This window comes from Cetorhinus maximus, chromosome 9, assembly GCF_964194155.1.
Source record: "Cetorhinus maximus chromosome 9, sCetMax3.hap1.1, whole genome shotgun sequence".
NCBI lineage: Eukaryota > Metazoa > Chordata > Chondrichthyes > Lamniformes > Cetorhinidae > Cetorhinus > Cetorhinus maximus.
In genome coordinates, this window is record NC_135887.1 from 14,664,032 (window position 1) to 14,688,631 (window position 24,600).

Consider the following 24,600-nt stretch of genomic DNA (forward strand, 5'->3'; position numbering starts at 1 on the left):
TGTCAAGCTGCCTCTTAAACGCCACTGTCGTACCTGCTTCCACCACCTCCTCTGGCAGCGAATTCCAGACACTCACCACTTCAGAATCAGTTTTACAAAGCTTTTCTTAATCAACCAGATTTGTTTTCCAAGAAGTAATACGATGTATAAATATTTGGCATTTTAGTAACCGCATATTACATTAACTCAAAAATGTTGTAATATTTTATTCTCTCACCTTAAGCATTGATTGAGCAGCTTTTTTAAAAGGAAAAATTACTCATCCAACTCAAAAGGGCTTTCCGTTTCTCTGAAATCATCTCACCCTTTTTGAAACTAATGCAGTTAGAAGTAACTAAAGCCCTTCATAACAGATTGTAGAATATTCCAGTGGTCAGTGGAGGGAAAGGCCAAATTTTCAGATATTACAACCCTGGAGTAAAAACATTTCAAAAAAGGCTGTTGCAGCACAGACTAATAACACCTGGAAATCTTGTATTTTGCTCCACTGTTCCGATTTTTGTTTTTGGCCAGCCTCCCATCTTAAATAAACTCCCTACAAAGCTTGTGCTTATCCAAAATTCTGCTGCCCATGTCTTCGCTTGCTCCAAATCTCATTCACCAATCATCCTTGTTTTTGTTATGCTTCACCAGTTCAACAGCACATCAATTTTTAAAACCCTCATCCTGGTTTACAAACCCCTCCATGGCCTCACCTCCTCCAGCCCTACCAGCCTCTGAAATCTCTGCACTCTTCCATTCTGGTCTCTTGCACATCCTTGATTTTAATCCGTTCATCATTGCCTCCCTAGTCTTTGTGGGTCTCCACCTTGATTGCTGCCATAGTCGCCTGTCCAGATATCTCCTCCTGTGGCTTTTTATTGATATTGGTTGTTAAGCGACTTGGGATATTTTACTACATTAAATGTGCGATATAAATGTACGTTGCTGTTGTCAATGATACAGAAAATCATTTCCACAATTCAAATCTACCTCCACTGAAGATCTTGAAAAGGTGAATGAAAATAAAATTATGAACCACAGGGGGGAACCTGTGGCAGGACCCCTGGACCTGTGTTCCTAATGAAATGCAGTTGAGCAGTTCTCAACCAAGTTCTGCAAAAGCAAAATACGCAGATGCTGGAAATCTGAAAAACAGAAATGCTGGAAGTACTCGGCAAATTAGGTAGCAACTGAGGAGAGGGGAAATGGAGTTGATGTTTTCGGTTAGTGACCTTTGTCAGAACCGCTCTGGCAGTTCTGGAGCTCTGACAAAAGGCCACGGGCCTGAAACATTAACTTTGCTTCCTCCCTCCTCAATTGCTGCCTGACCTGCTGAGTATTTCCAGCATTTTGGTCTTGTTCTACATGTTTGCAGATTCCCAACACTGATGATAAAACAACTACTCTCCTGAAGGTCAGAAACCACATGAAGACATTTTTAAAATATTTACAATGGTGCACAATGTTCACCTGAAGTTGTGGCTAGTACAGATTGTTGAAACAAAATTTGAGGGCCATCTGATGGTCCAAGACCTGACTGAAATGCTCAGTCCTAACATTGGATGCCGATATATAATATTAGCATCCCCTGCTGTGAATGAATATACATACACATTATTTCCACATTCCTAAAGATCAAAGATGACCTTGATGTTTTTATTTCATTGAATCCTCAATTAAGCTGATAACAATGAATTGTGTGGACCCTTGAAATTTACAGGAAAGCTACAGATCACCATCACAATTGTGATTAAAAGACAGACCATGTTTAACGAACACATTTTATTTTGAAGTTAGTAAATATTCCATAATTTTAGTACAGTATTTCAAAGGAGCAATGCTCTGTCCTCTGAACAGGTTACACTTCTAGAAAGTCATTCCTTACAAGTAGTGCTACTACAATTTATTTCAAATATGTGCGATACAGCAACTTTGTGGGGAAAAAAATCCATCACAGTGTCAAAAATTCTGAGCAGTTTTGTTTACAGATAGTGGTTTCGCAGGTGAGTATTCCAGTGTTAGGTAACCAACTGGGCTCTCTAAGCTTTTCAGCAATAAGAATTAAACCAACCATTTCACAGCTTAATTGCAATATTTGACATTACAACATTATCCACAGTTACAAGCAGCACTTCAATCACTGCAGTATTTATGCGGCTTTTGTAGCTTTTTGCAAATCGGCTCATGAATAAAAACAAATTTGATTGTAAGTAGACATGTCTATACAGTTGTGATCAAATTGTGAAAAAATGGAATTCAATATTAGGATTGTTTAAACAAAATAGATTTCCCTTTTCTTCAATTACTTCTATTTTATCCTTCATGTCAATCTTTGGTGTAGCCTCAATAATTACTGCAGAATTAGTTTAGCAACATGTACCTTCTTAAGCTGCAACTGTGAAATGCAGGGACATTTCACCTCCTGGAGCAGTGAGCTGCAGAGGTTAGAGATCAATTACATCACAAGGGAATCTGGACTTATTTATTGGATGGTGAGACACCTAACTTTCTATATTCTGATTAGCAGAAGACCAAAATGTAAACTTGTGAAACCAGTTTAGAAAAAAAAAGATATAATGCTAAACTGCTCATCGTTGAAGCGGAGTAAAATCACCTTAAAGGAAATGTTTACGCCATGTGATTGTACATCATTGAAACATCCCAACAGCACTCATTTATTTACATTTGAAGTGGCAAAAAAAAAAAAATTGGTGGTCAAACTGTTTAGAAGGTGCCATTTGTGTGTTTTTGAGATGATTCCTTTATCTCTTACACAAGCAATTTTCATGAAAGAAGTGAAACACCTACAACTTTGGGCATTTTGCACCACTGTTTAACGCAGTGACTTACTAAGCTTATAGATTAACTAGCAAAGAGTCAACACAATATCCATCAGATATGATGGTTGGCAGTAAAGCCCATTCTCAGCTTTAAATATAAAAAGTATAGCTGTTCAAACAGTATTGAGATGACACAGTTGTCGTCACTGGCCCAGAAATTCAATAGCTGTAAAATGTGTGCCTAATAGTTCAAAATAGCAGGGGCTATACGTGCATTCTCTCTGCCAAAATTGCACCATTACATTAACATTAACATTACATAACATTAGTTATGGGTGGTCAGTATACATCCTGGACACACACGAAAACTGGTGTTAGGCCCATTGATTTTTGACTGACTGTAGTTATTCAGGTGCTTAACAGGCAAACCAGTGATCCTTAAAAGGGACTACCACTCAATGGTCTTTTTTTTAATAAAAAGAACATGCCTTGTGGAGCAAGAGCGCTCCATCTACCCTGCATTAAAATCATGTGCATCTGTCAACCATTGCTCATGCCCACTCCCCCCTTCCTCAAGTTCTGTTATCTCGCAGAGAACCTCCGAGACCATAACGAGCAACCACACCTCAACTATCTTAATAAGGGCAGCGGAGCAACTTGCAGTGGTCCTGCCGATGGCCTCACTGTGCATCTCCCTGATTCAACTGTGACCCAATTTCTAGGCCATTATGTCTAAGTCACATGAAGATGATTCCCCTTGCTGGTATGTTTTCTTCTGACACAAAAATGGCAGACATTGAAAGGAGAAAGTGCATCCTACAAACAGTCCCTAGTGAAGCAGAAAGCCACACTGTGAGGGAGTGAAGGAGTAGGAAAAGATGCCTTGCTCACCTGAAGAGAAAAGGAGCTTGACTCCAGACTTAGTGCGCAGAGGCTTGCTCCTTAATCTCTCATCAGCTCGAACTTTATTCAGTTCTGGTCAAATGCACTCTATAGTTGGCCAGCAGCTGCTGTCATTCAGGGCAGGGGAAAGGGAAGGATGAATTACACTAATTATTTCACTCCTGACCTGAAAACAGCCATGGTGCAAGTCAGAATGACACTTTCAGTCACAAAACCTCTCGGATTGAAACTCAAACTTGAGCTACTCTCATAATAAAAACAGAAAATGCTGGAAAAACTCAGATCTGGCAGTTTCTGTGGAGAGAGAAACTGAGTTAATGTTTTGAGTTCTTATGACTCTTCTTCAGAGCTGACTCAAACGTTAACTGTTTCTCTCTTCACAGATGGTGCCAGACCTGAGTTTTTCCAGAATTTTCTGTTTTTATTTCAGGTTTCCAGCATCCACCAGTATTTTGCTTTTATCTTTGAGCTACTCTCATGTTATTAATATACAACTTTTTAAGAAAACATGAATTATGTTCAATTTGTTTCACAAACACAACTTAAGGTCAGTTTCGGCCAACAAATCACTATCCTGATCTAAACAGTGCAAAATAGTGTCAATTATACCATTCCAGGTTCAGACAAAGACGAGCAATGGCCAGGACACATACAAAAATAGAAATTTAACATTTTGGTCCAGTCAACATAATTTTAACCTGCAAATCTGATTCCATTATTTTAAAGGAATAAGAAAATATGTATCATCATCCCATACTGCCAATGCTGCATATTAAAAAAAATTCCCTTGGGAGGTTCCATTAAAAACACACCATGTAAAATATATATTCCATCATGCACAATAAGAACCAAGTGCCACGTATTGTATGAAGGAGCTGGGAATCATGGTTCATTAAGACTTGTAACAAAGATGGGATGTATTAAAGCACTGGGATTTTGGATAGATTATTAACAGGCCTCAGCCCCAAAGACTGTACAATACACCAGCTTACAATTACTATGTTAGGTATCTGGAATGCTAAGGTGCTGAGGTAATTGACTTGGAAGAATATTTTTGGGGGAGATGCGGTAATGAAATGAAAACTGCCCAATTTTTCCTTTCCTCCTGCACCCCCAAAACATTGAATACATGAATGAATGACTAAAAATACTCTGATGAACCGACAGGTGTAAACTAAGGCACCCTCAATGGTTCAGGAAGTATGATATTGATCCATATAGAAACAGGCGCAAAACAAGTATGAAAATAGCGGACACTCAGGCTTAGATACTGACTTGTACTTCTGATATTTGAGGGTAGAATCCCTGTATTAACCCCCAAAGCCATAAAGTAACAGTGGCAAAAAGGGTAGAGAGAGACACTTGATCTCAAGCCTCCATGGTCTGAACTAGAAGCCACACAGCAATAATGTGGGAATGACTCACTGTGATTTCCCCCCCTCCCTCTGTGGGAAGTGCATGGCCACAGCACAATGTCAATTCAATGGCACTGGCATCAAACTTCATCTCCACTGCCTTTTGGTAGCCACAGTTGCATCAAATTGGATTTCAGATTTCTGAAACCACGCTAAAGATCAGTAGAAAGATAATCTATGATGGAGTTAAGGCAAATTCATTCACAACTTTTAACAAGTATTTCAGCTCTACTTTTTATAAGGCTTTTTCAGGAAACTGAAAATCAACATTATAACAAATTAAAGAAAATTAACCTCAAAAGCACACAGGTTTTTTTTTCTACAAGTCAGTTGTCTTCATATTCCACGATAATGCTTATGTTGATGACCATTAGTAGATAAAAAGTGTTTTAAAATGTAAATACTGTTCACATGTAACAATCTGGTTATGGTTTTAGTCTCTGTAGGCAGCTTGGTGTCCAAGAGGTCTGTCATCATAAGAGCTGTATCTTTTCACATGTATTCTACGCACTCGATCTCGAACTTCCAATGCCTCTTCATCTTCACTGTGCGATCCCTGACCAGATGTTCGACTAGTAGCCTCCAACAACAAGTTATCGGGTACACGTGGCGTTTCATAAAGCAAGACATTTAATGTCTCCTCATAAATTCGCGCTTCTGGAAATTCAACCTATAAAATTAGAAGAAAATTTAGACAATTGAAGTTGCAAGGTGCTGGATGGTGAATCTGGCACATTTTCACATGTATAAATTTCCTTTCGTGCTTATGAGTAACAAGGTGAGGCATCCCAAATTAATCTCATTCAGAACACTCCATCAGTGGAAAGGAGACTTCCATCTTAGTTGCTTGTCCTGGAGTTGGACCTAGGCACCAGAGGTGAAAGGACAGTGCCTGAATGCTTTGCGATACCTTGATCCTTTTAATTTATCTCCATCATATACCAACCCAAAGGTAACATAAGACAAGGGGAAAGACTAAAATTCTGCTCCCAAGCCTCAAAATACAATTAGTTAGGTCAGTCACTTGGGGATGTCCAAGAGTGTCCTCTTAAGGTAATTTGCTATTTATTTTTTCTCTCCTTCCCTGCACACAGAAAAATGTCAACTCCATGGAAAGAAGTCCTTTGGTTTCCATTGTGTACAAGAGAAAGGACTTGCCAAATTCCAGTATAGCGTGTTGAAATATTACTGAGCATAGCTTGAAAATAACATTGTATCAGGGCAAAAAAATCTATTTCTTTTAATCAAGCATTGCTAAAGGTATTCTATTACTGTATCAGTTTAGTTATACCTTAGTTTGTTTTTTTTCTGTTGCATACACGATTGAAGTACAGCAAACCTCAGCAAGCTTGCGGCCCTGCCCATAAAATGACCAGCAGCAGATCTCATCTCCCAAGACGTCCTTCATAAAAAGCACTCTTCCGTTAAATCGCAGGGATAGCTTGTCGAACAGTTCGATGTTCTTCAACAAATTGTCATCAGAGTTGCTGACAAAAGACAGTGATCAGTATTAAATATCTGCTGTTAGCAGTAGTGCAGAAACACTGATGCAGTTGTGAAAGATTTCGTTATAGTAGCAATTTCAAGATTTTTGAAGGCTTTCATGGATGGTACTTTCATTGTTACAATAACCCAAGTGAGTCTATTTTTGCAACCATTTCAGATGCTAAACCTCCTCTTGTGAATGAGTTTTTAAATTTCAAAATTTGTTTTTGTTCAAAATGGAGAAACTGTATAAATTCACCACGTACGTGATTATAATCTACCTATACTTTTTTACGTTCTGTTTTAGAGACAGAAACATCAGGACTTTTCAAAATGTAGTTGCATGCTGGGCATGTTCAAATACAACAGCAGGCTGTGCAAGACTTTTATTCTGTGGGTTGCTTGGGTGCATACCACAGAGCCCCGTGGGCCACATATAAAGTTTAAATCAATATTCCAATCAGCTTGGATACATCTCAAGCTGTGAATACAAATAGATCTGTTCTGATTTAGGATTTACTCACCAATGAGGCAACAGCACTAAGAACAGTCCTTCTCAAACCTGCAGGCCCATAAGATTCAAACAGAAAAGAATGAAAAGAAATGTAAATGACCAGGGCTACAGGCTTCATGTGGCCTACAGACCATTGTTTGGACATCCTTCTATTAAAGGGAATGACTTCTTTTCATCCTACTTATGTTTCTTTCACACACGAGAAAAGGGAGTTAGGGAAAATACCATGACTATGGTGCAGTTATTTGATTTTGACAATAGCGTATGTTCCAGTGTCTTTTACTAAGTCATATGAGTTCATTCTTATTCTGATATTTGTGTCCACATAAGGCAAGAAAGAATTTCTAAATATTTAGTTTTGGAACCAAACATCAAAGCCCACTGCCATGTGGCTTATGCTGGCTGGTAAAGTGCATCACAGATAGTCACTGGTGAGAAGGGTGCTGAAGCAGCAGCAGCCTATTGAAAAGCTGTTCTGCTCGCTTTCAAAGTTGTTAATTTAATTTTCAAAGCAGGTAAATCTTAATGAACATACTAAACCTATCATAGAATCTCCTTGCTTGTCCCAACACCCTTCCCAACAATTTCCCCCACTTTTTTATCAAGCACTCCTGAAAACTGCATTGCATGTGCTCTGGGTATGATTCAAAGCAATAATTTAAAAATTCCATACGCTGGTAAGGCTACACAAATCAAACATGGTAGAGCCCACGCGAATTAGAAGCAGCATCGTACCTAGTATAGGAATATTTATTGTTGCTCCTGTTATGTAGCAGCTTCACAACTGGCTGTTGGTAAAAAAAAATAAAGGCAGTTAGCTTTTACTAAGTAGTTTGGAGAATGAAGTAGTAAGTCTGAGAAGAGTTCTTCTATTACGAAAAAAACCACAAGAATCTTGTGACCTTAGCGCATGTTTCAATCAGTCGTTCTTCCTCCTTAGGAGAGGTGATCATGGGGATAGTGCACGCAACTTCACAGCATTCATTCTTTTCCTAAAGAAAATCAAATTATAAACACAGATGAAAAGAAGTCACCAATGAATGGAAACAAATAAACAATTCTTCACACAACTGTATTTTAGAAACAGCTGAGGATGACATGCGGTTACTATGGTGACCACAACTTAAACTTTCACCGAGTATTGTAAATGTGGAAAATATTCCTGCTGCACAAAAGAGACAGTGAAGGGAACTGTTGTGTTTTATTCTTAGGTCATGTGTAGTGCATCGCTCAGTATTTCACTGCCAGCAGGGTATGCCAGCTGCACAGCCTCATCAACTCGCTGCTTCCTCAACCATCACAGAAGAGAATTTTAATTATGTTACTGAGGTTTTTCAGCAAAACTTTATGAACAACTTTAAAAACTCTTATCAGGCACTTTCTGCTACAATCTACAGGCTTGCATAACCAAGCATGCGGTCTTCCAATCACTGCTCGCTGTCTCACCTCTTCTCAGTTACTTTTTCTAACCTTGATTGTGTCTTGCAATGTGGATTTTCACCCCAACAGTAAAGTTTTTCAACTTTAAAAAAAACAGAATCGAGTTTTGTGCAGCTTCCCCAAAGCTGAATGAATGCATTCATAATTTTGTATTCCCTATCCCCTGAACATGCGAACTAGGAGGAGTAGGCCACTCGGCCCGAGCCTGCTCCACCATTTGATAAAATCATGGCCGATCCGACTATAACCTCAACTTCACATTCCCGCCTACCCCCGATAACCTTTTGCCTCCTTGCTTATCAAGAATCTATCTACCTCTGCCTTAAAAATATTCAAAACTCTGCTTCCACTGCCTTTTGAAGAAGAGTTCCAAAGGCTCACGGCACTCCGAAAAAAAATTTCTTCTCATCTCTATCTTAAATAAATGATCCCTTATTTTTAAGCAGTGACCCCTAGTTCTAGATTCTCCCACAAGAGGAAACATCCTCTCCACATCCACCCTGTCAAGACCCCTCAGGATCTTAAAGGTTTCAATCAAGTCGTCTCTTACTCTTCTAAACTCCAATGGATACAAGCCTAACCTGTCCAACCTTTCCTCATAAGACAATCCACCCATTCCTGTTATTAGTCTAGTAGCCCTTCCCTGAGCTGCTTCTAATGCATTTATATCCTTCCTTAAATAAAACCAATACTGTACACAGTACTCCAGATGTGGTCTCACCAGTGCCCTGTACAATTGAAGCATAACCCCCCTACTTTTGTATTCAATTCCCTTTACAATAAACAATAATGTTCTTTTAGCTTTCCTAATTACATGCTGTACCTGTATACTAGCCTTTTGTGATTCATGCATTAGGACACCCAGATCCCTCAATTTCAGAGCTCCGCAATCTCACACAGTTTGGATAATATGCTTATATTTTGTTCTTCCTGCCAAAATGGACAATTCCACATTTGCCCATATGATACTCCATTTGCCAGATCTTTGCCTACTCACTTAACCCATGTCCCTTTGTAGCCTCCTTATGTCCTCTTCACAACTTATCTTCCCACCTATCTTTGCGTCATCAGCAAATTTAGCAACCATACCTTCAGTCCCTTCATCCAAGTCATTTATATAAATTGTGAAAAGTTGAGGCCCTGATCCCTGTGGCACAACACTCATTACATCTCACCAACCAGAAAGAAACCCATTTATGCCTACTCTGTTTTCTGTGAGCTAGCCAATCTTTTATCCCCGCCAATATGTTATCCCCTATACCATGAGCTTTTATTTTCTGCAATAACCTTGATGTGGCACCTTATCAAATGCCTTCTGGAAATCTAAGCACAGTACATCCACCGGTTCCCCTTTATCCAGAGTACATGTGACTCCTTCAAGTCACTCCAAAGAACTCCAATAAATTGGTTAAACATGATTCTCTTTCACAAAACCATGTTGACTCTGCCTCCCAATGACAGATGATAAGCTAACTGGCCTGTAGTTTCTTGCTTTCTCTGTCAATCTTCCTTCTTGAATAAAGCAGTTACATTTGCTATTTTCCAATCTATTGGAACCTTCCCCGAATCTAGGGAATTTTGGGAAATTAAAACCAATGCCATCAATTATCTCACTAGGCATTTCTTTAAGACCCTAGGATGAAATCCATCAGGGCCCGGTAATTTGTCAGCCTGCAGTTCCAACAATTTACTCAATACCACTTCCCTGGTGATTGTAATTTTCCTGAGTTCCTCTTTCCCTTCCATTTCCTGATTTACAGCTATTTCTGGGATATTATTTGTATCCTTTATAGTGAAGACTGATACAAAATACCTGTTAAGTTCATCTGCCATCTCCTTATTTTCTATTATTAATTCTCCACTCACTTTCTTTAGGGCCAACTTTCACTTTGTTAACCCTTTCCTTATTTAAATACCTATAGAAACTCTTACTGTCTATCTTTAAATTTCTAGCTAGCTTTCTCTCGTACTCTGGAAATAAAAATCAGTTTAAAAAAAGTTTAAACAGATCACTGTAACAAGGCAACTAGATATCACAATGAGTTAACATTCTGGTGTTTGCTTGTGGGCCCAGGGTTGAATGCAACCTCGAACGATGGTGTTGAAGCCTCCGTTCATTGTCTATCAGCTCTAGAAATTGAGAGCGAATTGAGCGTAGCCACTTTTAACCCAGTTCCATCACTAAATTAGTGATCTAATTTGAGGTTTTAGGATGGTGGAAGTGTGGCGCAGGAAAAACTCCCACTGATGCAGTGAATATCCTCATGGTTTTTGAGGGTATGTTCCATAATTCTGGCAGAGTTAGGAAGAGTTTTGCCTCATGCCTATTCATAATACAATTTTACTGGGATTCAGTGCTTGTGCTGAAACTGGAGGATATGTTGAAGGTTTTGTGCCACAAGATATTTACTAATAGAGCAGTTTTCGAATACCACATTTTACACCTATGTCCCACAATCAAATTAACACAGTTATATTATTATTTAGGAAAACTATTCTGTTGCGTAAAACAGTAAGACAGCACCTTTTTAAGTTACCTGCAAAGCAGTCTGACAGACATCCACTAGGCCCTGAATGAGGTAATATTTAGCTTCTGCCAACAGTTCCTTTATTTCCCGCCTACTCTTTGGAAGGATAATCGAGTCATCCCGCAAGTAGTTCAAAACGGTACCAAAATGTTTGCCACAACGGTCGATAAGAATCCAACCTGTTTGGAAAAAATATCAAATATTTCACAGTAGAGGGGTGTGATTCAAAGCAAGGATACTTGACAACCAGAACCTAATTTTCTACAAAAGGTAAAATCAAGGATCCACAGTACCCCACCCCTAAATTACTTAAATGAACACAGGGTATTGTGGATAAGGTGGCCATTTGGTTCATCAAATCCATCCAGGTAGAATCTGCTTGGTCACACACTATTAATTCAATTTTATTTACAGAAGGAAAGTTCTCCAAAGTTTCTTCTGATCCTTCAACCACAATGTGTGCAAACTTTCAGCATATCAAAGCTTAGAAACTACATTATTCATCATTCTTCAGGTGACCAGACATTGCTATGGTTCCACTATCATTTAATTATCTTCTGTCCTTCATAGCATCAGCCTGGGCTCAGTTGGCAGTACTCTCAAATCTGAAGGTTGTGGTTCAACCCATACTCCAGAATTTCAGGACTCAACCCAGGCTGACACTCCAGTGCAGCACTGAGTAAACGCTCCCAAGACTGGATGTGCCATCCTTGGGATCAGCCATTGAACTGAGGCCTCAATGGTTTTGACGAACATCAAAAGATCGAGAACTATTCAAAGAACAGTAAATATTTCTACAGTACCAAAGCCAATATTCCTCCCTCAAGCAACATCAAAAACTTAATAACTGATGATTCATCTAGTTGTTGCTTTTGGGGTAATGCTGTGTGCAAAACACAAGAACATTAGAAAGAGGAGGAGTAGACCATACGACCCCTCAAGCCTGCCCTGTCATTCAATACAATCCTGGCTGATTCTCAGCCTCAACTCACTTTCTTGTCTGCTCATCATACCCCTTAATTCTCTGAGACAGCAAAAATCTGTCCACCTCAGTCTTAAACATATTCAATATGGAGCATCCACAATCCTCTGGGGTAGAGAATCCCAAAGATTCGCAAGCTTTTGAGTGAAGAAATGTCACCTCATTGCAGTCCTAAATGATTAGCCCCTCATCTTGAGACTGTGCCCCTGTGTTCTAGGCTCCCAGCTTGGGGAAACCTCTGTGTCTATACCGTCAAGCCCTTTCAGAATAATTTATGTTTCAATGAGATCACCTCTCCTTCTAAACTCGAGAGGGGTTAGGCCAAATTTACGCAGCAAACAGCTGCACTATTTGAATATACAGTAGTCATTGCATATTCACAAGATGCAACCCAACGCAAATTTAGCCGACTTGGTACAGTCACACTGACTGGGCTTTTCACTGAAGCTAAATCAGCACAACCAAATTATTTTCCACTTTTGCTAAAGGGCACCTTATCACATTTCCCATTCCAAATGCAAAATAATACATTTATCTACATTAAAACCCATTTGTCCTTAATTGGTTCAGCTTTCAATAAGTTGCTATCAATCACCCCTACACTCACCACCTAGTCAAATCTTTTAACACTATAAAGTGTCCTCCTTCGTATTGTTTGCTGATGTGTGAACTGTAAAACAACCAAGAATAAATCCTTCTGGAACTCCCTTAGTCACTGTCCATCTCCCTTCCTCCACCCCAAGAAAGACACTTCCATTTCTGACCTGGTTTTCAATCTAGTTATCTAATTTACCACAAATTCTGTAAACTTAACCATCAGCATTCCACGTGAAGCTTTGTTGAATACTATCTGAAAATTCAAGTTCTTCATACCAGCTCTATTAATTTAGTTCACATGTCAAAAAATACACTATCATTTTATTAGATATTGCTTAAAACTGCATGGTAGTAAGTGATTTATCCTCAGCAAACTCAGTGCCCCTTCAATGCCTGTTGTGTCCTTTTGTTTTGATCGAATTGAAAGTGATGGGCAGGGCAGGTGATTGGACATTTCCACCAAGGTGACAACTAAACTGTGTAACCTAGACAATTAAGTTATCTTCTCATATTGAATATTAAAAATGTTATTTTTTACAAGACACTTTAATAGTTAAAAGTTACCATTGCTCCATGAGGCCAATGAGAACTTCGCTAGCTAGTTAACACTACAATAAAAAGCTGGTATTAAAGAAGATTAGATGCGAGATCAGATTTTTAAAAACAAAAGTATTGACAATGTAGACAGAGAGGGGTGCTTTGTGAAACATTAGACAATAGAATTATAATCCAAAGGAAACCCGGAGTTAAATTAAAGATATTTTGAATAGCTTTTTTTTTTTGCTCAAGTGTCAATAATTTACAAACATATCACCTGCAGGTACATAAGCTTGCTGTACCACCTGACTGATCCAGTGTGGCATCCTTTAAAAAAGTAATTGCAAAACAAAACCGGACTGGCTTTCAGTTCATTTACAATTTTCTTTTGGGGGAAAAAAAAATCAGCAGATTAGATCCCAAAACTGGACGGCAAAAACTGTTTAGTGTTCTAGTCTTTCCCCCAAGATCTCAAAACTGGAAGTTTGCCTTCCCTTCCTCCAAGAATCTCCAAGTTTTTAACATCCAAGATTGACCCCACTAAATGTCAGTTGGTTTATCTTCTCTCTAAATTTGGCAGTGTTCTATCCTTTGGACTTTGATCCTTGAGCTAGATTTCCCAATTTAACAAAATTGTTTTATTCCCATGCTCTTATCGTAGATCAGAAAGCTCTATTCCAGTGTGCACGGCAGACTGTAGAATTTGTATCATTTAATATTTGTTATGTCATAATGCAAACTTACAAAGACTGCAAATAACAACAGGAGAGTGCAACACTAACTGGTAGACTTGTAGGCACAATAAATCAATACCAATAATTTAGCTACTTCGTTTTGTAACTTTCTTCGCTTGCAATGCTCTACAGAGCTCATCACCAAAGCATAATTTTTCAGAGGCAAACAACCCCAGGCAAAAATCCCATTAAAACAGCATGATACTAATTTGAAACATGTGACCTGCTATTCCCTGTGATTATTAAAACATAGGCATGTAAAATTCACTGCATATATCTTGCTGTCTTTACTGGTTCTAGCTTAAGATATGATTTTCATTACACCCAGATGTCCCAGACAGTTCTAAACATAAATCAATATCATAATTCAGTAATTGAAATAATTGCAGGTAACACTATACAATTTTATTTGAGAAGTTATTTTACAATTAAGTTGAGAGCCCTACAGCTTTACCTTATAGCATATGCTGAGCTCTCCTATAAAATCGGTGGTGAAAATTCATTTTATCAGTGTTAACTGGCCATGCCTGGACCCATCACCTCCATCAATTATTTCTAAAGAACTTCTGTTTACCACACATCAGGCCTCGGGCATCACACTTATTATTTCTTTTCAATGATCTGACAGATTGCAAACAGTTGCAAATGCTGGAGGAGAAAAGCCAAACTGCCATTTTTCCACATTTCAGCACTTTAATACATAACACTACCAGCCGTCACATCTTGTGGGATATGCATTTCAAAAACTAAAATAACTTTTGTTTACTTCTGGTACAACTAGTTAAATTAGGTTCACCTTCTTTGTCAGTAAGCACTTCCATTCTTCCACTAAACATTGCCTTTAGCATGGTATCATGTCTGGTTAAAATCTGAACAGTGGTGTAGTACAGGGAGCCTCCAACATTTAATCGTATGTATTTGTTCCCCATGCTTCCTCCTTTAAAGCTGATAGCCTTAGGCTTGGCTCCAGAAGATGGGTACAGTGATGTTAAGCAGGTGTCTCCAGACATGTCTCTCTGCAGATAAATGGTGACTCTGCACACAGTTGGCTTAAGCTGTCCCGCCGTGGTTGGTGCGTGCAAGCCAGACAAAAATGAGCCAAGATCAGGTCACGTTCACAAATGTTCATAACATCTGCGCCACTAAAAACAAGGAAAATAATTTTGTTATACATGAAGGAACTACAAACAAACAGCGCTTTGCATCCAATCTGAAAGTGCACTACATCACAGGATGGCTACACCAACATTTTACCTTCTCCGTGGATATGAGCATTATGGAAACGCCTAGTCCAGTGAATGCGCTTTGTGAAATATTCGCAATTCTAACCACAAAGCATAATCCAAAGGAGGAAGTGGATAATTCAGCCCACAAATGACCATTATGACCCTCAATCCTGCACCCAAGTCTTTCAGATTTCTTCAGTTAGAATTCTTTATTATTTAATATTAAACCTGGAATTTTAACTTCAGTTCCCCTTTTTGTGCATGTAAAACCTTTGATGATACATTCAATAATTAAGCAATGAGTTATTTTGTGTGCAAAAGAACTGCTTCCACAAAGACACAAGATATGCAGCAATTCGGTGCCAAAAGGAAACAAAACATACAATTTTCAAAATTAAGTTTCACAATTTGAAAAAAATGACAAATTTTACATTTACGTACAAGCAAGGAGCAGGAGACCATTTGGCCCCTCAAGTCTGCTCCAACATTCAATAAGGTCATGGCTGATCTGATAGTAACCTCAAATCTGCATCGTGCCTACAGCGATAACTTTCATTCCCGTGCTTACCAAGAATCTATCCACCTCTGCCTTAAAAATATTCAAAGCCTCTGCTTCCACTGCCTTTTCAGGAAGAGAGTTCCAAAGACTCACACCCCGCAGAAAAAACTTCACCTCATCTCCGTTTTAAATGGGCAACCCCTTGATAATAAACAGTGGCCCCTAGTTCTAGATCCTCCGAGAAGAGAAAACATCCTCTCCACATCCACCCTGTCAAGACCCCTCAGGATCTTAAAGGTCTCAATCAAGTTGCCTCTTACTCTTCTAAACTCCAGCTGATACAAGCCTAACCTACCCAGCCTTTCCTCATAAGACAACCCACCCATTCCAGGTATTAGTCTGGTAAACCTTCTCTGAACTGCTTACAATGCATTTATATTTGAATGATGTTTTAATAAGGTGGTTACTAGGAAAATTGAATTTCAAATTAAAGTTGCCAGTGACATCAGCAAAGTGATGGAAAGTGTCATCGACAGTGCTATCAAGCAGCACTTACACAGCAATAATCTGCTCAATGACGCTGTTTTGGGTTTCCCAGGGCCACTCAGCTCCTGAACTTTTTACAGCCTTGGTCCAAACATGGACAAAGGAGCTGAACTCAAGAGGTGAGGTGAGAGTGACTGCACTTAGCATCAAGGCCGTATTTGAGCGTGTATGGCATCAGGTACCCTAGCAAAACTGGGGTTAATGGGAATTGGGGAAAATTCTCCACTGGTTAGGAGTCATACCTAGCACAAAGCAAAATGATTCTGGTTGCTACAAGTCAATCATCTCAGCTCCAGGACATCACTGCAGGTGTTCCTCAAGGTAATGTCCTCAGCCCAATTATCTTCAGCTGCTTCATCAATGACCTTCCTTCCATAAGGTCAGAAGTGGGGATGTTCACTGATGATTGCACAATGTTCAGCACCATTCATGACCCTTAGATACTGAAGCAGTCCATGTTCAAATGCAACAAGACCTCAACAATACCCAGGATTGGGTTGACAAGTGGCAAGTAACATTTGTGCCACACAAGTGCCAGGCAAAGGCCATCTTCAACCAGAGAAAATCTATCCAGCTCACCATGACCTTTTCATGGGGAACTAGGGATGGGCAATAAATGCTGGCCTAGCCACTGACACCCACATCCCATGAACGAATAAAAAAAAATGAACAGCATCTGTATATGGATACCAAAGGGCTCCTTATTAGTCATGGAGAAAAAAAGTTCCAGCAAGAGTTAAGGGGAGGGGATAAAGGGGATAAACAGAAGACTAATTCTTCTGTGAACTGCTTGTGCAACATAATGAATAATGGATATTAAATGAATGGGTGAGTCAGACAGAGCTCAGCAAGGTTTCTCAAGGTTGGAACAAATATATTTAATTATCCAGATGACTGTCTCATACACTCTTTGAAAAATGAATGTTAAATTACACCCACACATCAGAAGCCTAACAAAGATGCAAGTAGATGGGTGGATTTTTAAAAATGTGGGGCAGAAAAAGGTAGCATTCGTTGATCTAACAGATCACATTACCAAATGTAAACACAGTTCGAACCCCTGCACCTACTCCTTCACACAAACAAATATACTTTTCACATAAGTAATCATACAGCAAAATATTAAGTCTCTTTTTAGCTCAGCTCTGTAAATCGGAAGTAAACAGATGCTGCAATGGCTCCAACTTTCAAATGAACAGAATTAGGCCCCATTAACACCATTTGGCAGAAACAAGGTGACTTGCTGACTTTTATAGGGTATAATGTAACATTGGATTAAAGCTCAAGGCAAGGTCCGACTCTTCACAACAGAAAATATTACAAAAAAAATGTGGTCTCAGTTTAATCAGCTGTTCGAATTTAAATTCAGTCACTATTGTCAAAGGAGCCTTAAGCATTAAGCTCCTACAACACAACTTCTAGAATTTAGAAGAATGATAGGTGATCTCATTGAAACATATAAAAATTTTTTAACAGGCTTGATAGGGTGGATGCTGGGCAGGTGCTTCCCTTGGATGGTGAGCCTAGAACAAGGGAGCATGGTCTCAAAATAAGGGGTCAGCCATTTGTGACTGAGATAATGAGAAATTTCTTCACCTATAGTGTTGTGGATCTTTTGAATTTTCTATCTCAGCGGGCTGCGAATGCTCAGTTGTTGAGTACATTCAAGAGAGAGATGGATAGACATTTGGATACTAAAGGAATTAAGGGATATGGGGATAGTGCAGGAATCTGGAATTGAGGTAGCTGATCAGCCATGATGGTATTGAATAGTGGAGCAAATGCAAAGGATTGAATGGCCCACTCCTGCTCCAATATTTTATGTTGTTATCTGACACTTCGTGGTCACGCAGTTTCTAAAAAAAAATACATCATAAAGTTGCACGATGGATAATTAATTTATGGCATGCCATTCCCTATCTCTAACCTCCTCTAGCTCTACAACTCCCGCTACCATATCGCCATCCTTGGAACTCTTCATTCTTATCATTCTGCTTCTTGTGCACCCCATCCCCAACACACATTGGAAATTATGCTTGCAGTCAATCCGTCTCCATGTTCCCAAAGCCATTCATCTCCCCGCTTCCCTCCAATTCTTAAAACCCACCTCCTTCGCCAAGCTTGTGGTCACCTCTTCTAGCATCTCCCTCTATGGGCTGTGTTAATTTTTGTATGATTATGCATCTGTGCAGCACCTCAGGACGGGTTTCAATGCTAAAGACATTATATAAATAAGAGTTTAAATACACAATAGGAATGAATCATGCAAGAGTAAATAGAAAGCAGCACACCTGTATCCCGCATTAAATTTCATGATGTTGATTGTGCAGAAGGTAGTATGCAAATTGAGATTCAAAGTGAGAGTAAATATTTTACATTCTTGGCTCATGCACTCTCTTAAATATTATTCCTGTATTCCTTAAAACATCAATCCACTCACTAAAAGAACTGTGTATTTCGAAATAGGATAAACACTCTGCAGACTTCCAAATTATCACCTTAACGTAGGTAGAAAGTCATAACTATTCTCAAACTTCAGTCCAAAACTTGAGAACAAGAGCACTTAATTTAGATGTAAATACTATCACTTGCAGTCATACTTTGGTGAGTCAGCAACAGTGAAGACACCAAATGCTTCATAGAATTATCGCAATGCATTGAAAGAGAAAACTGAAAGAGCAGGGTGTGGGACAAGTCAGCACAGGTATGATAAGCCAAATGGAATCCTTCTGCTCTGTAAAATTCTATGTTGTACTGTAGAGAGAAGTAGGAGTGTTTTAAGAAAAAGTCCATCATTGCAGAAATACATTCCAACATTGATCAACCAATCTCAGCAGGATAGCATTTTTCTTACAAAGCTATCTGAGGGAGTACTACTGATGGCAAATATCAGAGCAACATGGCCACAAAGTGCCTCAACAGTAGCTTAAGTTCACTGCTGATAACAGCAGATCTAAAATCATTGGAAATTCAGCTGACATGGGAATCTGTGCTGTACAGGATAGAAATAACGCAAAGACAAAAAAGAAATGCCAAGCAATTCACTCGAGTAATCTCACCACTTGATAATTTCCCACCTTAAACAGGCACTATTGTACACAAAATAACAGCTGTTTATTTCTTTAAGGTCAATTTAGATCAGGAAGTTTACCTACTTGCTTTATATAACATTAGCTTACATTTCCATCACACCTTTAACATAGTAAAATGTCTCAAGGCACTTTACAGGAGAGCTAACAATGAAAATTTGACACTAATTCACATAAGCTTTTTAGGGCAGATGACCAAAAACTTGGTCAAAATAGGAGGTTAAAAGAGAGAAGACAGAGTGAGGCAGAATGGTTTAGGGGCGGATTGAGCATAGGGTCTTGGGTAGGCAAAGTCACAGATACCAATGTTGGAGACATTAAGATTAGGGTAGCTTAAGAAGCCAATATTCGAGGAGCACAGATATCTGGGAGCGTTGTGGAGGTGGAGGTGATTGCACAGACTAGGAGGGGGCAAGGCCATGGAGTGATCTCGAAACAAGGGTGAACATTTCAAAATTGGGAGCCAATGTGGGTAGGTGAGCAGGGGTGACAGGGAACAGAGCTTGTTGCAAGTTAGAAGACACACAGCAGAGTTTTGGACGACTTCAAGTTTACAAACAATAAAACATGGGACGCTAGCCAGGAGTGCATTTGAATAGTTGTGTCTAGAGGTAACAAAGGCATGTACATGTTTCAGCAATTGAGCTCAGCCAGAGGCAGTCAGGTGATGTTACAGAGGTGGAAATGGACAGCCTTAGTAATGGCACAGATATGTGGTATCTCATTTCGGAGTCAGAGATGACATCAAGGTTACAAAGTGAAACAAAAACAGAAAATGCTGGAAAAGCTCAGTAGGTCTAACAGCATCCGTGGAGAGAGAAACAGAGTTGACGTTTCTTCAGAGCTAAAGAGAAGTAGAAATGTGATGAAATTTATACTATTTCAGGCAGGGTGGAGCAGGTAAAACTGGATAGAAAGCCAGCAGTAGGTGGGAGCAAAGGAGAGATTGACAAAGATGTCATGAACAAAAGGACAAAGAGAGTGTTAATGGTCATAGTAAGGGCTAAAAAAGGTGCTGATAGTGGCAAAGGTAAGAAAGCAGAATGTGATAATAGCTGAAGGGTAAGCACTCTGAAAACAACAAAATGTCAAGTAGCAGGTGGTCCTTGTGGGGAGTGGGGAAAAAAGGATCGAAAATGGGATAAAAAGAGGGAATAAAAAAAGGGGATAAAACAATGACTAAATAAATAGAAGTAAAAGTAAGTGGATAAAAAATAATGAATTTTGAAAAAAGGATAAAAAAGGGGTGAAGATAGAGGACAGAGTTCACGGTCGGAAGTTGTTGAACTTAATGTTAAGTCCGGAAGCTGTAAAGTGCCTAATCGGAAGTTGAGGTGCTGTTCCTCCAGTTTGCATTGGGCTTCACTGGAACATTGCAGCAGGCCAAGCACGGACATGTGGGCATGAGAGCAGGGTGGTGTGTTGAAATGGCAAGCAGCAGGAAGGTCTGGGTCATGCTTGCGAACAGACGAAGGTGTTCCGCAAAGTGATCACCCAGTCTGTATTTGGTCTCTCCAATGTAGAGGAGACTGCATTGGGAGCAGCGAATGCAGTAGGTCAAATTGAAGGAGGTGCAAGTAAAACTCTGCTTCACCTGAAAGGAGTGTTTGGGCCCTTGGACAGTGAGGAGGTAAGGGGGCAGATGTTATACCTTCATCAATTGCATCGGAAGGCGGCATGGGAAGGGGATGAGGCTGACATGTCTTCCTTCTTCCTTAACCGAGGTTTCCCGCCCACTGTGGTTGACAGGGCCCTCAGCCATGTCCAGCCCATCTCCCGTGCCTCTGCCCTCATACCTTCTGGGAGGGGGACTCCCAGAACCATAATAGGTTGTCCTCACTTTTCACCCCACTAGCCTTCACATTTAAAAGGATCATCCGCCGTCATTTCAGCCAACTCCAGCATGATGCCACCACCAAACATCTTCCCCTCCCTCCGTCAGCATTCTGTAGCGGCCGTTCCCTCTGGGACACCCTGGTCCACTCCTCCATCACCTCATCCCTTTCCCATGCAATCGCAGAAGATGCAACACCTGCCCCATTACCTCCTCACTGTCCATGGGCCCAAACATTCCTTTCATGTGAAGCAGCGCTTTACTTGCACCACCTTCAATTTGATCTACTGCATTCGCTGCTCCCAATGCGGTCTCCTCTACATTGGAGACCAAATGCAGAATGGGTGACCGCTTTGCAGAACACCTTCACTCTGTCCGCAAGCATGATCCAGGCCTTCCTGCTGCTTGCCATTTCAACACTCCATCCTGCTCTCATGCCTACATGTCCGTCCTTGACCTGCTGCAATGTTCCAGTGAAGCTCAACGCAAACTGGAGGAACAGCACCTCGTCTTCTGACTAGGCACTTTACAGCCTTCCAGACTGAACATTGAGTTCAATAACTTCAGACCATGAGTTTCTTCTAATCTTCCCCCCATTTTTTATCCCTTCTTTTAATCCACTTATTTTTATTTATTCTTTTATTCCCCCTTTTTTATCCCATTTTCGATCCTTTTTTCCCCCACCTCACCCCCACAAGGGCTATCTGCTACTTGTTCATGTTTTCAGAGTGCTTACCCTTCTGTTATTATCACATTCTGCTTTCTTACCTTTGCCACTATTAGGACCTTTTTTTTTAGCCCTTACCACTACCAATAACAGTCCCTCTGTCCTTTTATTCATGACATCTTTGTCAATCTCTCCTTTGCCCCCATCTATTGCTGGCCTTCTATCCAGCTTCACCTGCTCCACCCCCCCTTAAACAGTATAAATTTCATCACATTTCTACTTCTCTTTAGCTCTGAAGAAGGGTCATACGGACTTGAAACTTCAGCTGTTTCTTCCTCCACAGATGCTGTCAGACCTAGAGTCATACAGCGCAGAAACAGACCCTTTGGCCCATTGTCCATGCTGGCCATCAAGCACCTACCTATTCTAATCCCATTTTCCAGCACTCGGCCTGTAGCCCTGTATGCTATGGCATTTCAAGTGCTCATCTAAATACTTCTCAAATGCTGTGAGGGTTCCTGCCTCTAGCACTCCCTCAGGCAGTGCGTTCCAGATTCCAACCGCCCTCTAGGTGAAAAAAAAATTTCAAGTCTCCTCTAAACCTCCTGCCCCTTACCTTAAATCTATGCCCCCTAGTTATTGACACCTCTGCTAAGGGGAAACGTTTCTTCCTATCTATGCCCCTCATAATTTTGTATACCTCTACCAGGTTCCCTCTCAGCCTTCTCTGCTCTAAGGAAAACAACCCTAGCCTATCTAGTCTCACTTTATAGCTGAAACGCTCCAGCCCAGGCAACATCCTGGTGAATCTCCTCTGCACCCTCTCCAGTGTAATCACATCCTTCCTACAGTATGGTGGCCAGAAGTTTACACAGTACTCCAGCTGTGGCCTAACTAGCGTTTTATACAGCTCCAACATAACCTCCAGCTCTTATATTCTATGCCTCGGCTAATAGAAGCAATATCCCATATGCCTCTTTAACCACCTTATCTTTCTGTGCTGCTGCCTTCAGGGATCTATGGACATGTACACCAAGGTTCCTCGGATCCTCTGTACTTCCTAGGGTCCTACCATTCATTGTGTATTCCCTTGTCATGTTAGTCCCCCCAAAATGCATCACCTCACACTTCTCAGGGTTAAATTCCATTTGCCACTGTTCTGCCCATCCTACCAGCCCATCTATATCGTCTGTAATCTAAGGCTTTCTTCCTCACTATTTACGACACGACCAATTTTCATGTCATCTGCGAACTTACTGATCATACCTCCTATATTCACATCTAAATCATTAATGTACACTGCAAACAGAAAGGGCCGCAGCACAGATCCCTGCAGTACACCATTTGTCACAGGCTTCCAATCGCAAAAACAACCTTCGACCATCACCCTCTGCCTCCTGCTACTAAGCCAATTTTGGATCCAAATTGCCCTGGATTCCATGGGCTTACCTCCTTGACCATTTGCCCATTTGGGACCTTGTCAAAAGCCTTACTGAAGTCTATGCAGACTACAATCAACTGCACAACCCTCATCTACACAACTAGTCACCTCCTTGAAAAATTCAATCAAATTTGTTAGACATGATCTCCTCCTGACAAAGCTATGCTGACTATCCCTGCCTCTCCAAGTGGAGATTAATCTTGTCCCTCAGAATTTTTTCCAGTAGTTGCCCTACCACTGATGTTAGACTCACTGGCCCATAATTGCCCGGTTTATCCCTACTACCCTTCTTGAATAATGGTACCACATTCGCTGTCCTCCGGCACCTCTCCCATGGCCAAGAGAGAGTTTGAAAATTAAGTGCCAGAGCCCTTGCAATCTCCTCCCTTGCCTCTCATAGTAGCTTAGGATACATCTCATCTGGGCCTGGGGATTTACCCAATTTTAAGCCCGCTAAAACCACTAATACCTCCTCCCTTTCAATGCTAATTTGTTCACAGCCCACCCCCCTCCCTGATGTCTAGACCTACAGCGACCTGAGTTTTTCCAGCATTCTCTGTTTTTGTTTCAGGTTTCCAGCACCCGCAGTTGTCGAGGTTACAAAGCATCTGGTTCAACCTGAGAGAGAGAGAGAGAGAGAGGGCTACTGAGCAGAGGGATGGAATCGGGGGCAGAGGGTACAGGGACTGAAGGCAATAGGCTTTGGTTTTCTCAACACTGGAGAAAATTTCATTTCATCGAGTGCCAACAGTCTTGGCAATCCAGAAACAGTGGAGGGGGTCAGAAGAGGCGGTGAGGGAGAGCTTGCTGGAGCCGCTCCAGCCTCGGAAATATCTATTTCCACCCTAACCCTTACTAGCCACTGTCCTTTCCCAATTAAATTACACTCTTGGAAGGGTTTGAGGGAGTTCCACCATCTCCAATATTTTCTTCCCGCTGCCGTGGAGAACGTTAACTTGCTTCCATTGGGAGATGCACGGCCCCCGACATCTCCATCGCTTTGCCGCCCAGCGCTCACTTCATTTTGCGACGCTTCGCTCCCACAACCGCGCTTTCCGCCCCCAGTGGGGCAGCTAACCAGTTTGCTTATTCATTTGTTCAGTCATTCGCCTCCGCTCCGCACCGCACCGCACCGCACCCCACCTCGACTATCCGGTTCCCGAAGCGAGCCCAGTACCTGCAAGAGTCGGCGTGCAGACCTTCCACAGCACCTCTCCTCCCCTTTCTCTCCGTCTTCACTTCCGGCTCAACAGGCTCACCGGAAGTGACTTCAATACCGCCGCGAGCTCCCGACGGCTCTCGCCAGCTGACTGCGCACGCGCCTCCCATCAGTTTTCTGCCCACCGTTCTCTCCCGTTACATGGTACTGCGCAAGCGCAAACAATCCCCCCCTCCCGCCCC

At 40.9% G+C, this 24,600-nt stretch overlaps 1 protein-coding gene across 2 annotated transcripts; it reads right to left on the reverse strand.

Moving 5' to 3' along the window:
- Positions 1–1,749: 1,749 nt before the first annotated feature.
- Positions 1,750–24,468, reverse strand: tnfaip1 (tumor necrosis factor, alpha-induced protein 1 (endothelial)). Of its 2 annotated transcripts, XM_078548104.1 has the most exons (8): positions 24,377–24,448; positions 18,276–18,382; positions 14,694–15,039; positions 11,057–11,226; positions 7,982–8,071; positions 7,815–7,867; positions 6,372–6,567; positions 1,750–5,750 (listed from the first exon to the last, which is right to left on the reverse strand). In XM_078548104.1, exons 3-8 carry the CDS (start codon positions 14,905–14,907, stop codon positions 5,514–5,516), a joined length of 960 nt encoding a protein of 319 aa, XP_078404230.1. In that variant the 5' UTR covers positions 14,908–15,039; positions 18,276–18,382; positions 24,377–24,448; the 3' UTR covers positions 1,750–5,513. The 2 variants fall into 2 exon arrangements, with proteins under 2 accessions (XP_078404230.1, XP_078404231.1); XM_078548105.1 differs by lacking the exon at positions 18,276–18,382 and having other exon boundaries at positions 24,377–24,468.
- Positions 24,469–24,600: the final 132 nt, after the last annotated feature.

Coding starts and splice junctions, on each gene's coding strand:
- tnfaip1 (XM_078548105.1), bottom strand. CDS start 14,907: ATGTCTGGAGACACCTGCTTAACATCACTGTACCCATCTTCTGGAGCC. Junction 11,227..14,693: donor AGTGCTTACTGACAAAGAAG/GTGAACCTAATT, acceptor TTTTCCAAACAG/GTTGGATTCTTATCGACCGT. Junction 7,868..7,981: donor TGATTGAAACATGCGCTAAG/GTCACAAGATTC, acceptor TTTTACCAACAG/CCAGTTGTGAAGCTGCTACA.